Here is a 14545-nt window from a genome sequence, read left to right as displayed (position 1 = left end):
AGAATAAAATATTACTAGCGTTCAAAGTCAATTCTCAAATGTCCATCTTGTGTGCCTACATTTGAGAGATTTTAGAAAGAGGCAGCCACGTGATTGAAAGCTCAAAAGTGGAGAAAGTGAGAACAGACGCGTCTGTTGTTGGTCATCAAAGCCAATTCCCCTGAAGCTCCACCCACCACCACCCATCCCTTTGCCCTCTTCCTCTCATCCTATGACACACTCTAAATCAAGGATGACTCTTGACAGTGAAAAGAGGGAAGCAGGAGTGGCGAGACATACTGCAACTCAGCTCCATGAGAGGAGACATTGTCTCGCAGTCTGACACTACTTGATGTTGTGTCACCCACGCGGTGCCCAAGTCAGATTTTGATGTCAAATTTTTTTTTCGTCTTGATTAGTCAAGTGGGGCTCAATAGAGTATCAAACCACCATGACACACTTCGGGATTACAATATATTTCCTACAATTTGCTGATGGGATAACATGGAAACAAATTCATGAATGATCAGCACAACTCACAATTAAGGAACTGGAGCAAAAAGAAGCATTGGACAGATTGAGGGGAAAAAAAACTGGAAATGTTGCTAGCAGCGCAATTTGCTAAAAAGGCTAAGCTACACATCCAGATCACACAATGAAAACGAACTCGTAAACAATGGTTAACACATCTGGAATGTACCATCTCGGTGTTAAACGTTCATTTTGACAGATGGTTAGCTAGCCCGCGACTAATTTTACATACTTACCAGCACTGCTTTTAGCTCTATTTTCAGAGCTGGACTTGATTGAATACTTGAATACAATATCATAATGAACGAACCCGACACTCCATTTTTCTCCCTGTATGGTCAAATCATGTTTTCACAAACTGATACTATGTGGTCTTTCCACAGCTGGTCCCCCCATCTGCCGTTGTGAGACTGTCGTTGTAAAACGCACTCCTGTTGCGTCGTGATATTCCAACCTGTCCACTCATAATGTGCTTGTTTTTTGGAAAAATCAAAGTGAGATGTAAATTCACTTGAAGAGAATACTGACTGAAAAACTGCCGCCGCTTCGGTCCTGTCAGCTTGACTGCATTAGCAAACGCACACGGGGGTCAAATGTGCGAGTGCGGCTGCCGCAATGATATGACAAATGGCAAAATAATGTGAAATGTAATGGCCTCGGATAGGCCCTTTGGAATGAAGCAATAGTTCCCGTAGAGTGGGCTTCTTTGTCAACTTTTGTGGCTGAATAATATGAAACTATTAACACTTTTAAGACACTATCGTTACAGCCACGGCACTGCACAGAATCGCTTCTGGGTTGGTCGACCCATGCTAAGAATCGAAAGTGTTTGTCAGGAAAATGAACAAATTTAGTTTTTTTCATTATTCTGTTCGGCCCCTGTGTACCGTAAGCCCCGGGGCTTAAACCCAATGATAAAAACAAATGTTTCCAATTATCTAAAATCTTCAATTGACACAAAGTGAGGGCCAAATTGTGGGAAATTTTGCTTTGAAATCCGCTGGTTGACGACTCATTTGAGGACGCTAAACGACATGTTTTCCATGTGTCTTTTTTCTTAATTTCACTGCCACTGAGTGGGTGTGCACTTGATTGACTGTTCACCCACAGCCATTAAAGGGACATGAAAACGTGGCCATGGCATCTCTGGGATTGAGTAGGAGAATAAGAGAAGTAGGTCTGCATAAAACCCGTAGAGGATGCTTATCACAATGTGGGGGAGGAGGAGGAATGACAGCCTGAGCAGGAAAAAGGACTCAAATTGTCTGTCCTCTCTTAGCACCTAGCACCTGCACACAAAATCAGGGAACGCACATTTGAGTGCAAAAGTGGAATCTGCTTGCCAAAGTAAGGAGGACTATTAAAAAAAAAAGTGCTTGTGTGAGAATGCATGTGCGCTGTGCTCTAGCTCAGATGCGAGTGGGCGATCTGAGTTGGAGCACAGGGAGGCTGAAGATGCTCGCGCTTGTCGCTCATAACAGCAGACTGGCTCAGCAAGCCATGCAGAAATATTAATTTGAAACCCCATATGCAATAGATAACAAGATGGTTATTTATGAGCCCGGAAACAGCCCATACCTTTATGCATATGTGATACTGGGCACAGTTTATCCAATATCCATTCAGCCTATCCCAGCTCACTATGGGCGAAAGGGGGAATAACCCCTGAACTGGTCGGCAGTCAGTCACAGGGGACAAATAGAAGCAAAATACACGCCCACAGTCACACCGTCACTGAGTGGGAACCGATGCCACATAAGTCAGGCAAGTGTACCGCTACACCATCAGCGACTGAAGAAAGTTTAATAGCCTCTTATCTTTAGAGCAAAAATACTTGACATGTCTCCAAATACATTTCTAAATGAAGTTTAAAACTATACATAAGACTGATACTAGAAATGTGGTACGAGTGATACGTGAGCTCCCTCAAGTGGTTAAAAAAACTGCCCGAGTACAGTTCAGCTGGGTATTATTTTTTAGTACAATATATTTACATAGAATATAAAACAGTTTGACTTTAGACTTTTACTTCGGTATAATTTTTATTTAACCTGTACGCGCCATACATTAAGGCGCACTGTCAATGTCTAAACTGCAAAATCTTAAAAGTAGCAAACACATATATCCATCCATTTTCTGATCCGCTTTATCTTTACAAGGTTTGCGGTGCAACGCATGTTTTTGGAATGTGGGAGAAAACCATTTCTGGAAAAAAACCCACACAGGCCCGGCAAACTCCACACAGGGAGGCCGGAGCTGGAATTGAACCCGATATCTCTGCACTGTGAGGTTGACGTGCTAACTAACCATCGGACGATCAAATCTGCTTTTCATGACTAAAATCATCAACACTCTACAGCAATCCTCACAAGTAAACCACTTAAAATCCACCAACTAAATGACTAAAGTGTATTGATCCAGTCTTTTCGAAAAAGGGAGATGTACCAAATGCTTGTGAAAAAAAAGATGGCTAATGACTGCATGCTGACTGTTAGTTTTGATATGTAGACATTCAACAAACCAACAAAAAAAAAGAAAATAATGAGACGCTACTTCTTTCGGGGATATTTTTCAATCTTTAATGAATTTAGCAAGCAGGTCAATGGATAAATATTAAGATACAAGCATGTCATCACACAATGCACAAACCACCAACAATTTAAGGTCTACTGCTGATGCACACCTAGTTTATACACAGACCATCCAAAAATAAGCCCTGTTGTGCTTTCCAAAGACATTCATTTTCACATTCACAGATGATCTAAAACTAGCACACTTTCACAAGTATCAGAAAAACATGCAGTGAGTTGCCAAATCTGGATCAAAGACATTTGGACTGACTGATAAAGACTCCTGGAGAAGCAGGAGGAGTGCTAAAGTTCACGGACAAAAAACAACACCCCCCCCCCCCCAAACAAATCCCACAGACAACACATCCTCAAATTGTTCGTTTTCTACCGCTAATTTATGTTGAAGAAGAAGAAGAAAAAAGGAGACTCCTGTGGTCAATAGATGCGCCTGAAAACCAATTTAGCCAGTATATGCCAGCCAACCATACTTGCTTGCTACGTTGCAGAGCGTTTTCCCCACTTTTGACTTTCTTCATCTAGGCCAGGACAGGGCCATCCCCGCTCTGGCACAGCTGTGTCATCGCTCTCTACTGCCCCCGATCCTCCTGCCTCTAAAAACAGAAGTAGCCGAGCGGAGTTTAAGCATGTCAGAACACCAACAGTTTGTTGTCAAGGTCAAAGGCTCCAGTGGTTCTTCGGAGAAAAACACAAACAAATGCTGCCTTTTATAATTAGGAAATTGTTTTCGACTACCTTGTGACATCAATGGGAATTCAATTAATTGTTCAGCCCTAATAAGTGCAGTGTGAAAAAGCCATCAATGCCCGCTTACTATGGAACCTCTGGTGAGTACCAGTATTCTTTTTCTCCTTAAATAATGTATTTGTTGAGGCTTTTGGAATATGTTCATGTTCGTTAAACCAAGGTGGAGTGAAGCAATGTGGGCTCCGACAGTGGTAAATTGATGTCACAAGTGCAGTAAGGAATGTAGCCCACTGGATATACTGTCAATTATGCACTCTTATGATAAATAATGATACCAAGTAAGTAAGGATTGCGGTCCACATTAAGAAAATATGAATATACCGTATACACAAAACGTCGAAATGTGATCAGCCTCAAACAGATAACATGACTGTAAATTATGAAAACGTTTTGCCTATGTTTCGTTGTACATAATGCAATTTCATGTCGACTTCTTTAAATTATGCAACTGACTTTCATAATAGATAACATCCGTGGCACAAGCGAATCCATCAATGCACGAACGCATCTTGAGTACATTGTAACTATTAACACCAGAACATGCTTGCCCGAGGAACATCATCACTTGGAATGTGATATTTATGTACTGGTAACTTTTATTTTCAGCTCCATATTTTGTTGTGTATCTCTTCATGTTAGTTACTTTCTTCACAGTGTTTTGACACTGCTAGCAAAGCGACGGGTGGCTGTGTGAACTTAAAAAAAAAAAACCCCAGATCATGTTGTGGTAAGGGGCTCTTCCCCCAGAGGGAGCTGTTTGGCAGGCACTGGATTCAGTTTGACAGGTTCATTAATTCTGCTTGGCCTACTGAAGCATATGATAGTCGATGCACCTGAAGCTATAAATACATCCCTTCCATACATACATATCAGTAAGTGAGTTAGACGCAACTACTAGCAGATCTTTTGTGCCAAAGTTGTTAATATATACTTTGTACTTGATCACAGCGGGCAACACGACACGACAGTGGTGCCTTGAGATCCAAGTCTAATTTGTTTGATGACCATGCTTGTCACCTGAAACACTTCATTGAAATGAATGGAAACACCACTAATCTGTTCCGGCCTCTGACACCCCCCCCCCCCCCCCAGAAAACGTCAACACATTTTGTAATGTCTTTTTAATAAGGAAAATAATGTTCCAAAAATATAGTGCTTTATATAAAAACAATTAATAAAATAATTCAATCAAACATAACGAATGAAGTTTGTGTATAGTATTTCATTGTGACTGTGCGGCTCCTTCTGGTATAAGCGCCTTGCCCACGTGGGGGCATTGTGGTACAGCCCTACAGCGATGAATGGAGATGGTCACAACTAAGTTTGGTAAGATGCAGTAATATTTATGTATTTATTTATTTTGACGAATGACACATAAAATATGCCTATGAGCATTATTCTGCTGTCTGTCTACATGTGTTGTTTCACCCTCTGTGTTTTAACATCCATGACTTATAGGGTAATAACGCGACGACTTCAATGCTAATTGTTAGTTTGGGTGAGGTCACTGCTACCATACACTGTTTGTACCTTACCTTTTTTTTAAAATAAAATACAAATTAAAAACAGCCCAGCAATGGGTCACCTCAAAATCTCAGAAGTCAGGGTCACTTGTACCTCAAGTGCCTACCGCCATTATTACCATTTCGTCTTACTGTTTATTGTGTATGTTAAATCAATCCATGTACAGCACTTTGTATGCAGTGATGGCTGTTTGAAAGTGCTCTATAAATACTGTTGACTTGACTTGACTCAAGGCAGCACAGTACCAGTGTAAAGAAAACCAAAAAAAGATCAAACCGCCTCTAATTAGATATTATGAGTATTTGCAAGTGAAATATTTTGGGGCTTAGAATTGTGTGTTGAGCCCAATGACATGATCTCACAAACCGTTTATGGACCACACTCCTACGTTGCCTATCGGTGCTTGCCAATACAACCACAAAAACAAGCGGAACCTCTTTGCATTTTGAACAGTGTCTTCTGAAGAGCAGCGCCTTCTCTGACTGCCTGCTCGATTAACATTTCAATTCTCTAAATTACAACTTGAACATCTCTCTGGTGATTAAACGATGTGTCGAGAAACAGGTTCATTTATCAGCGCTTTGAGAGTTGAGGATTCAATCGGCTGCTGCCGGAGCGCCTATGGGGTAATTAAATGAGTCACTCGGTTATGCATGGCCTTAATCACACATAACATATCTCAGAGGGTGGGCTCTAATTGCTTTCATCAATTATGTATGGCTTCTAAATTGTGTATTGCTCCATGATATAACACATGGAAAAAAAGGTTACAGTAACAACGGCAGTTATCGGATGCCTTTAAAAAAACGAATTACTTCCCAAGATATGTCAGACATTGTCAGTCGAATTGTTCTGTGGAGAGACAATTTGGTTGTAGCCTAATAACGCACCGTTGCATCCTTAACGCCCCCGAAACATATAGCGTATTTAGGAGGTATACACAACTGTCGCCAGCTCACCTCTCCTTCCGCTTTGTCCTCTGGCTTCATCTTCTTACGGGTCATGTGGCCACGGAAGCCGGCCTGAATTTTGGCGGCTGCCCTGTTGGCTTCGGGGTCATCCAGCGGGATGTCCATGATGTCCTCCTCCTCCTGGGGTCGACTATGTTCCTCCTGCTGAGAGGATCGTGTCATGATGGAACATTAAACGCATGATTTTTATTATGATCGCGGGGAGATGTCCACTGTGTGGTAATGCCCGAGAGGTCAGTTAACCCAGCTCAAATTTTCTCCTCATCATATTATGAATGACCGAGATGGCCTATTTGCAATGTAGCATGTCACTTTTTTCTCAGTGTTGAATAGGCATGATTGCTGCTATCAGAGAATATTGTGGTTCTAGTTTGTTGTCAGTGTAGAATTGCACTGCATCGTTTGAAGAGTGTTTCTTATATGTTGCCGTTTCCACAACTAAATAAAGTCACAATACCAATACCAATTTTCTTTTTCCTTTCAGATCTCATTCGGACTGATGTGAGGCCATCAGAATTTGTCAATCGATCATTCCCTTGCCCGTCGCTCATCAAGTCGCACATTCAAGCAAGAACGTTTGCTATGCCAGACTGCATCTCGGTGCCAGATTGAGAAGCTTTCGTTTGTCAGCATCAACAAATGTGGCGAATGCCTCAGAGAGCGCTAAAGCTTTTCCTTCACTGACTTCAAGTTCTTCAAGTACAAGAAGATGATGATGCTCAACATTTGAAAGTCAGAGGCGTCCAGATATACTTTGCCTGGCTTTGGGCCAATGCCTGCTCTGTACGACTTGGGTGGTGGTGGAAGTACCAGGCCTTCTTGTGTGTGGTTAACAAAGAACAGATCCTGTTTTGAGACACTTGCCACGAATATGGTAAATTGTACAACACGTTGCAAAAAAATAAATAAAAAGGCGCAAAACTGCACTTGGGGACAGTAAAACTCAGTTGGGGAGCCATGCACAAGAGAGACTGATGTGCAAAAATTGCAAAGCCTAAACTGTCAAATGCAGATGGACACACATCTGTTTGTCTGATACCTGAAATCAAGTGACTGGAGTTAATATGAACCATTTTAAAACATCTCTTTATGAAGTAAGGCGTCTCCATTAGTGAGTGAATGTGTTTTATACATAACATCACTTAATTTCTAACACAATGTCAGCATGCAACAACACGCAAGCACTTTTTTCCCTTGCCGAGGCAGAATTTTTGATCCACCTCATGGTGCAAAATGTTCCTGAGGGATTCCCAATCAGTACATCATTTGACTAGTTGATGAACAGTACTTCTGTCACTGAGAAAATGCATTTGAAAGGACAAAAGGAAGCAATCCTGAGAGAAGCGGCTAAGAAATACAAAAGAAAGTTATGGTTCTGGACCCTGGCATGGAAAAAGGATAAGCCGGAAAAATGACAACATCCATTTCCTTCAGTCAGCAACCAGTGTCCCCAAGGAGACGTGGCGGATGGAAGAGATATTCTGAAAAGTGTCAGCGGCATGTCGCCGGGGCTGTTGACAACTTGTGTAAACAATCATTCAAATTCTGTGGCGCAAACACCCAGAAAGCATTGCTCGGTGAAATCAGTTTGTGATTTCACACAAAGCAGCCCACAAAGTGAGCACCCCCCCTGCCGCATCACGTCTGCGGTGTAACACCCTCCAATGTACGAGGGCGACCACCCACCTGTGCAGCCAGCATTCATTAACCTCTGTGTCTGACTGCTCACTCAGCTGCCAGCTCTGAGAGAAGGAAACCACCGGGTGGGATGGTGCTGTTTATCAACATCATGTGACACAATGTGTTCAACTTCTGCGAAACAAATCTCATGTCATGCGAGCTGTTTCATGCTGTCTGACTACTCCTCTCACGAGTCCAACATACAGTCAAGCGAGGAAATAGCACACGATGACGTCAGCACAGAGCTCAGCAGCACAGTAATATGTGCAAAAAAAAAAATAAATAAAAAAATCCTCAGAAAGTTAAAACGAAAATGTTACTCACATTGTGGCAGTCCATGTCTTAAACTTTCAGAGATGAGCTTGGTCTTCAGGTGGGCCTAATGTGTCACTCTCGCTCTCTACAAGTCAATCTCTGCTTATATACAGATGCCTCACTGGCTCTTACTAATAATCATTGCATGCTCAGGAACATTCGCTCATGAAGAGAGGAAGAGAGAGAGAGAGAAAGAGAGAGAGAGAGACACACACACATTGAGGGAGGGAGGTAGGGAGTGTGTGTGGGGCGGTTGTGGTGGTAGAAACCTCCTACAAACGTGTCAGCATGTGTTCTGTCTTTTCAGCCTCATTAAAGTAGCTGGCCGACTGCGTTCACATTCCTGATATCGTTTGTTAAATGTACATGCAACAATGTAAAGTTGCATAGCTGTCCTGGCGTCAGGCGCGGATACGAGCAAAACAACTGAGAAGAACCAATCAGGGTGCAGAAACGCGCATCAAATAATCATCTCAAACTTCCAATTCCAGCTAGTAACAGTGCAAAAATAAAACCAGCAGCGGAGTTGCGCCGGGGCAGTGTTCTAAATGTATTCAAGGCAGCGTGAGCTAACAGCCTTCTCCATCACTCTGATCCCAGCTGGTGAGGCCGCCCACACGCCACTGCCAGCCTCAGAGACAAAATGCAGGGGCAGAAAAACAGCCATTAATCTGTGTTCCATCTCTCGCACTCATTCTTCCACTGCTGCTTTGTGAAACGATTCCCACGTTAAATGAGCCTCACGCTTGAGTTCTCTCTGATGACTCCAATTCACTTTGCCTTCATCAATCAGCAGGCAGCCAAGACGAGAAGTTCTCTCGATTGTGAGGCGTTGTAAACAACCAGTCAAAGGCAGACGAAAAGGTAGTTTTAAGACTACAGCGGGTTGCGCAAGTTCGTGGCATGTAAAGTTGTGAAACGGTACAAAAATAAGTGCTGGCTATTCATGTGTAATTACTATTACACAGCATGCCGAGCAAGAAACAACATCACCGTCCCCTAATAATTTCATGACAAGAAAGCAGGACGAGCAGTGAGGCGTTGCCATGGCAACATTCTCAGCAACTCTTCGCACTCCACCACTGTACTCGATTGAAGGCGCACTCGCTAGTCCAGGCCAATCAGACGGGCTGGCCAAGTGCGACGGCGGCGAAAATGCAAAGACGCCGACTTGGGATGATGATGATGGACGTCTCAATCAAGTTTCAATCTGTGGGCGCAGCAGCGGCGCCTCTCAACGCAGCGCCATTAGGAACTCAAGAGAATTTTGGTTATATGACCGTGAGGAAGGCATTGGAAGGGCATGTTTAAATCACGAGCCGCCGAAAAAGGATCCTTGTACGCCGCTACATATTCACGTTGTGCTCGAATGAACCAATGGGATGTAAACACTTCATCATCTCGTCTGCTCCGATACAAGTGTCCCATATTTCACATTTACAAAAATAAATATATTCACTTCCCCGAGCAGAAATCCTTGTTTCTGTTGATGAACTGCACCCACAATGTTGAAACAAAATGGAGCATCTGATGTAAAACGTCGGTGAGCAAAGTATGGCCCAAGGGCTACTTACGGCACACACCGTACTTTATTCCAACCAACAGAGCGTCAAGCCTTTTAGGCGCCTTGCCCCCTAAAATTGGTTCATTAAATCATTTAGGAATTTCTGTTATATTCATTTATCTACACCAGGGATGCCCATTAGGTCGGTCGCGGACTGGTCCCAAGTCGATCGCGAGGGGTGTAGAGGAGAAAAAAAACTAACGTGCACTGGTGCGTGTTAGTAATATATTTTTTTGTGTTAATGTACACTGCACCTTAGTCAGCCTATCAGTCTCATTTTCACAAAAAGTATTAAAAAAATAAATAAAATAAAGCAGGTAAATCTTTCACCTGTGCGTGACCTGCATTGTTAGCGCTCAGCAGTCTGCAAATGCAGCTTGTGATCGGAGCTGTTGCGCTATATCTTTTATCGTTATCATTATTCTCATTTAGAGTTTGTTTCGTGGACAATTCAATGAGGTCACGGACAAAGAATAGGAATAGAGAAGCACTACGGTTTAGACTTGCGAGCCGCCACTATCTTATAAAACAGGAGGGGTCATGCTTCTGCATACCCTGACAGAAGGAATTGAAGACACGAGCCTTACTCCTGACTGATTTTATTTACATGGCACTTTTTCACCTTGTAGTACTTGAGTGAAGTTTATTAATTTCCAAGGAAGAGTTTGTGGACTCTGAGAAGAAGTTTTAAGAAACGAATGCTTGAACATGATAAGTCATATTCTTATTGGAACTCTTAACTTAAAAGTAGGTTTCTTGTCAAAGAAAGTGTTGAATTTACAGAATACATGCACGTCATGGAGCATGGTCAGGATGGTAGCACCTCTGCCTCAATTTTAGCCAGGAAAAACCCTGCAGAAAATTGCGCCCATGGACCTAATGTGTGTGGTCGATAAGGGAAAAGCCTGTTAAAACCTGAGAAGCAAGCGAACGCATTCTAAATAGACTGACTCAGTCATACAGCATATGACAAGAGGAGAAAAACTAGAAGCGATGTGGGTTACTAACCTCTCGAGCATAACCACTCAGTGCACATCTCTTTCTCGATCAGAATAAAAACATGCATGCTGTGTCCAATCAGGCCATGGTCCTCTCAGCGGGAGGAACGGGGGGGCTGGCCACAGGAGGAAGAGGACAACATCAACACCTGGGCCTTTACAGGGCAAGATCTAGGCGGGTTTCCATGATCACGTGGCCCATGAGAAAAAGGAAGCGCAAAGACAAAGCAGAAAGAGGTGGTGGACAACATAGCTCAGCATCATGTCTCAAGTGTGCAAGGCTATGGTTAAGATCATTTAATATTTAAGGCCATTCCGGAGATCTTCAAAAACAGAGACTAATTCAAGACTTTGTCCGTGTAGTCGGTATAAAACACCCCTGTTCAAATGTCTTCTTTTTTTTTTTTTGGTAATAAACTATTAACTGAATGTGTCTGCAGAATTAAGGCGTCACAACCAAAGGCGTGTTCATTGGACATATCCAAAGGAAAGTTCAGACCAGAAGGCATTCAATTGCTAACGCGGTTTGGGTGTTGATGATGACTGTCGGCATGGCTGATAGAACACTCATTATTCTGTGTGAATTACAACTTCCCCCATCCACTCATATGTCATGAAGTAGAAAAAAATATAGATTTAAAGGGTATCGTGCATAAATTGTGCTTGTTTTGCAAATTTGCAATTTCCTGCCAAATATGAGAATCAACCTAAAATCATCTGTATGGGGGGGTAGTGTGGGTTTGGGGTACTTTTTTATATCCACTACGTGAATGCCTGAAAATGACACATCACAACAACAACAACAAAAAAACACGCACGCACACACACAATTTAAAAGATATACCGGTAAATAAGGAACGACCCCAACACGAACCGGGCCTCAGAGTTGTTTTGTGTGATTCATCCAATGCATAACAGTGCGATTCTTTTAATTACCACAAAGGCTCTCCAGCAAAAGCTGATTGAATCCTCGCCCTCAAAGCGCTGATAAACGAGACACTGTTAAGCACATATTGTTAAATTAATACAACATTCCCGGTAACAAGTAATTACAATTTCAACAATCCTTCTCTCTCGGCAAGGCATGGAAGCTTCATTTATATCGCACATTTTATACACAAGACAACTCAATCTGCTTCTGGTATATTAAGGGTGCTGAGCGCATACGACCACTCTCATATGAGCGCATACGACCACAGACCACTCTCGAATTTAATAATGGCAAGCTTATAAAATATGAATTGCAGTTTCATGTTGTGACTCAGTGCCAATCAAAACCGAGGATCGTTTTGTTTGTAAAAACAGAATTTGTAATTGCAACCAGATTGTTCAATTGTTTTTACGATGTCCATTTGTCACTCTTGAGAACATCCATAAAACATTACCTCATCTCGTTCTAATCATTGGTTTCTGGTGCATCTTCTGGCTCGGCCCCCTCTGGAAGGTTATTAGCTGCTTCACCTGGAATAAAGAGTGGAGCTCATTGTTTGTTCCACGTGCAATGACTCGCTATTCTGAGAATTGCTTTCATTTAATGTACCATATTGTTCATTGTGTACAAATGCTCAAAAGTACCTTCCATTTGCTCATCGTTTGTGACATTTTGCTCTCCCTCCATTTCAGGCTCAATGTTGCCTTGCCCTTCCTGAGTGTCCACCTCTGAGACCTCCTCTGGACCTTCATCTTCTGGCTGGTTTTCCACGTTGTTACTTTGCTCGGCCTCAACCAAGGAATTTTCTGTCGGTTCGCTTTGAGGCTGTGCTTCTTCTGTTTCTGTTGTCTCTGCTTTGGGCTTCTCCTCCTCAGCAACCTCAGAATTACCATCATCTTCGTTATCATCAACTGTGACTTCCTCCATAGTTGTCTCTGTTTCGCCAAGATTGGCAGCTTCCACCTCACTTTCCACCACATCGCCCCCTATAGTGTCTTCCTCGGCATCTGGGTCAGCGTCCACCCCGGTGTTCCCTTCGGCATTGTCTTCAGTATCCCCTTCAATCATCTCCTGAGCTTCCTCCTGAGCCTTCTCTTGATCCCCCTCCTGAGCCTCTTCCTGAGCCTCCTCCTGAGCCTCTTCTTGAGCCTCTTCCTGAGCCTCTTTTTGAGCCTCCTCCTGAGTCTTCTCTTGAGCCTCCTCCTGAGCCTCTTCCTGAGCCTCCTCCTGAACCTCTTTCTGAGCCTCTTCTTGAGCCTCCTCCTGAGCCTCTTCCTGACCCTCTTCCTGACCCTCCTCCTGAGCCTCTTCCTGAGCCTCCTCCTGAGCTACTTCCTGAGCCAATTCTATAGCCTCCTCTTGAGCCACTTCCCCAGACTCATCCTTAGCCATTTCCTCAGATGCTCCAGCTTCAGTGCTCTCTTCTCCCTGTGAGACCTCACTTGGTGTCTCAGACTGAGGTAAATCCTGGGCTTTCTCGTTTTGAGCCTCAGTTGAGTCAACTTGATCAGACGTTGCTGCTGAGACTTGAGGTTGTGTGGACTCTGATGACTGAGCAGACACTTCTTCAGTTTGTAGCTCAGGTGTGTTTTGTCTGGGGGGGGGGGCAGCAAACAAATGTTGGTTTATAATACTTTGACAGAATGATTTTTTTTTTCTACTGGCAGGAAGGCTACAAAATGGAAATTTCCACTGATATTAAATTTAACATTAAATCAAAATTGCAATTCCGAGGGGGAAAACCCCCGCATTAAGAGTACTTTTCAAACTTGTTCAGCAGCTCTATGAGATTCAGATCAGCTGCAATACTGGTGAGGATGAAAATGCATGAATGAATAGCTTTATGTTTTCTTTTTTTTTTAAAGCTAATGTTTGATGATGTATTATGATTATCTTAACGATAAACCCATAATTCTTGGGTGAATGAACCAAAGAAAATGGATGGATGGATTAATAATACGCATGTATGAACTACTTTGGAACGACATGATCGCAAAACTTCATTTCAAACATAAAGTTATTTATTTCTCTTTTATTTACCAACTTTGATTACTGTAACTCAGTTGTTCAGTCTCTCTATCTGTCTCTGTCTCTCTCTCTCAATTGGCACTTTGTTTCGTACATATTGTCCCCACCATTCCTTCCTGCGCTGTCAATTAGATGAGATTAGATTACATCCATTCAGTCGTTAAACGTGACAAAAGGCATCAAACGCAGAAATGCATTATTGGGATAAAAAGTCAACTCACTCAGAAATGGGAACTTCTGTTTCAGGTACCGCTTGAGGAACATCCTGTAGAAGAACAATACAACGTCAAAGATATTCTAGAAAAATTGCAGCAGGACAGGGACACAAAAAAAAGCCTGATAAGCAAGAAGGTGGAAGGTGACATCAATCACAACTGGCGTTGTTTTAGCACCAACTGGCCTGAAATGTACGGTCGCTGTCAAATCTGTCCTCCAGGCTGGCAGCCCACTCAATTGGGTCCACGCCACTACCTGCAAGCCAGAACAGGTAAGCACTTACAAATCGTTTACTTGTAGTGCTGTGGCACTGCAAGTCCAAATCTGTTTACCTTCTCGTTGGCCGAGAAGGCGCTTGAAGTAGAGGGCGGCATATTTGGGAATGTCTGCAGGTTGGTCACGTAGAATTTCTCGAACCAGACCTTCAAGGACGGCGCCAAATCCCCGTGGGATCCTCAGGTGGGTGTTGCAGA

At 42.9% G+C, this 14545-nt stretch overlaps 2 protein-coding genes and 1 long non-coding RNA gene across 6 annotated transcripts in view; 1 reads left to right on the top strand and 2 right to left on the bottom strand.

The window, feature by feature from the left end:
- Nucleotides 1-3063: 3063 nt before the first annotated feature.
- spa17 (sperm autoantigenic protein 17) lies at nucleotides 3064-8531 on the bottom strand. 4 transcript variants are annotated; one of them, XM_052077379.1, is made up of 3 exons: nucleotides 8345-8531; nucleotides 6329-6481; nucleotides 3064-3691 (listed from the first exon to the last, which is right to left on the bottom strand). In XM_052077379.1, exons 1-3 carry the CDS (start codon nucleotides 8357-8359, stop codon nucleotides 3668-3670), a joined length of 192 nt encoding a protein of 63 aa, XP_051933339.1. In that variant the 5' UTR covers nucleotides 8360-8531; the 3' UTR covers nucleotides 3064-3667. The 4 variants fall into 4 exon arrangements, with proteins under 4 accessions (XP_051933339.1, XP_051933337.1, XP_051933338.1 ...); XM_052077377.1 differs by having other exon boundaries at nucleotides 6329-6484; nucleotides 8345-8524; XM_052077378.1 differs by lacking the exon at nucleotides 8345-8531 and adding an exon at nucleotides 8027-8160 and having other exon boundaries at nucleotides 6329-6484.
- Nucleotides 8532-10119: 1588 nt separating this feature from the next.
- LOC127608392 (uncharacterized) lies at nucleotides 10120-12619 on the bottom strand. Its single transcript, XR_007964261.1, has 3 exons — nucleotides 12473-12619; nucleotides 12283-12358; nucleotides 10120-11068 (listed from the first exon to the last, which is right to left on the bottom strand). It is a non-coding gene; the product is annotated as an uncharacterized LOC127608392 (long non-coding RNA).
- Nucleotides 12620-14453: 1834 nt separating this feature from the next.
- Nucleotides 14454-14545, top strand: part of si:ch211-286b4.4 (uncharacterized) — a 71315-nt gene continuing 71223 nt past the window's right edge. Inside the window, exon 1 of the mRNA XM_052077375.1 lies at nucleotides 14454-14531. The gene's annotated coding sequence lies outside the window, so the exon portion shown is untranslated. The remainder of the gene's footprint in view (nucleotides 14532-14545) is intronic.

The sequence above is a fragment of the Hippocampus zosterae genome, chromosome 10, assembly GCF_025434085.1.
Source record: "Hippocampus zosterae strain Florida chromosome 10, ASM2543408v3, whole genome shotgun sequence".
In the NCBI taxonomy this organism is placed as follows: Eukaryota; Metazoa; Chordata; class Actinopteri; order Syngnathiformes; family Syngnathidae; genus Hippocampus; species Hippocampus zosterae.
Note: the sequence above shows the minus strand (reverse complement) of the source record. Positions and strands in the feature narration are given on the sequence as shown.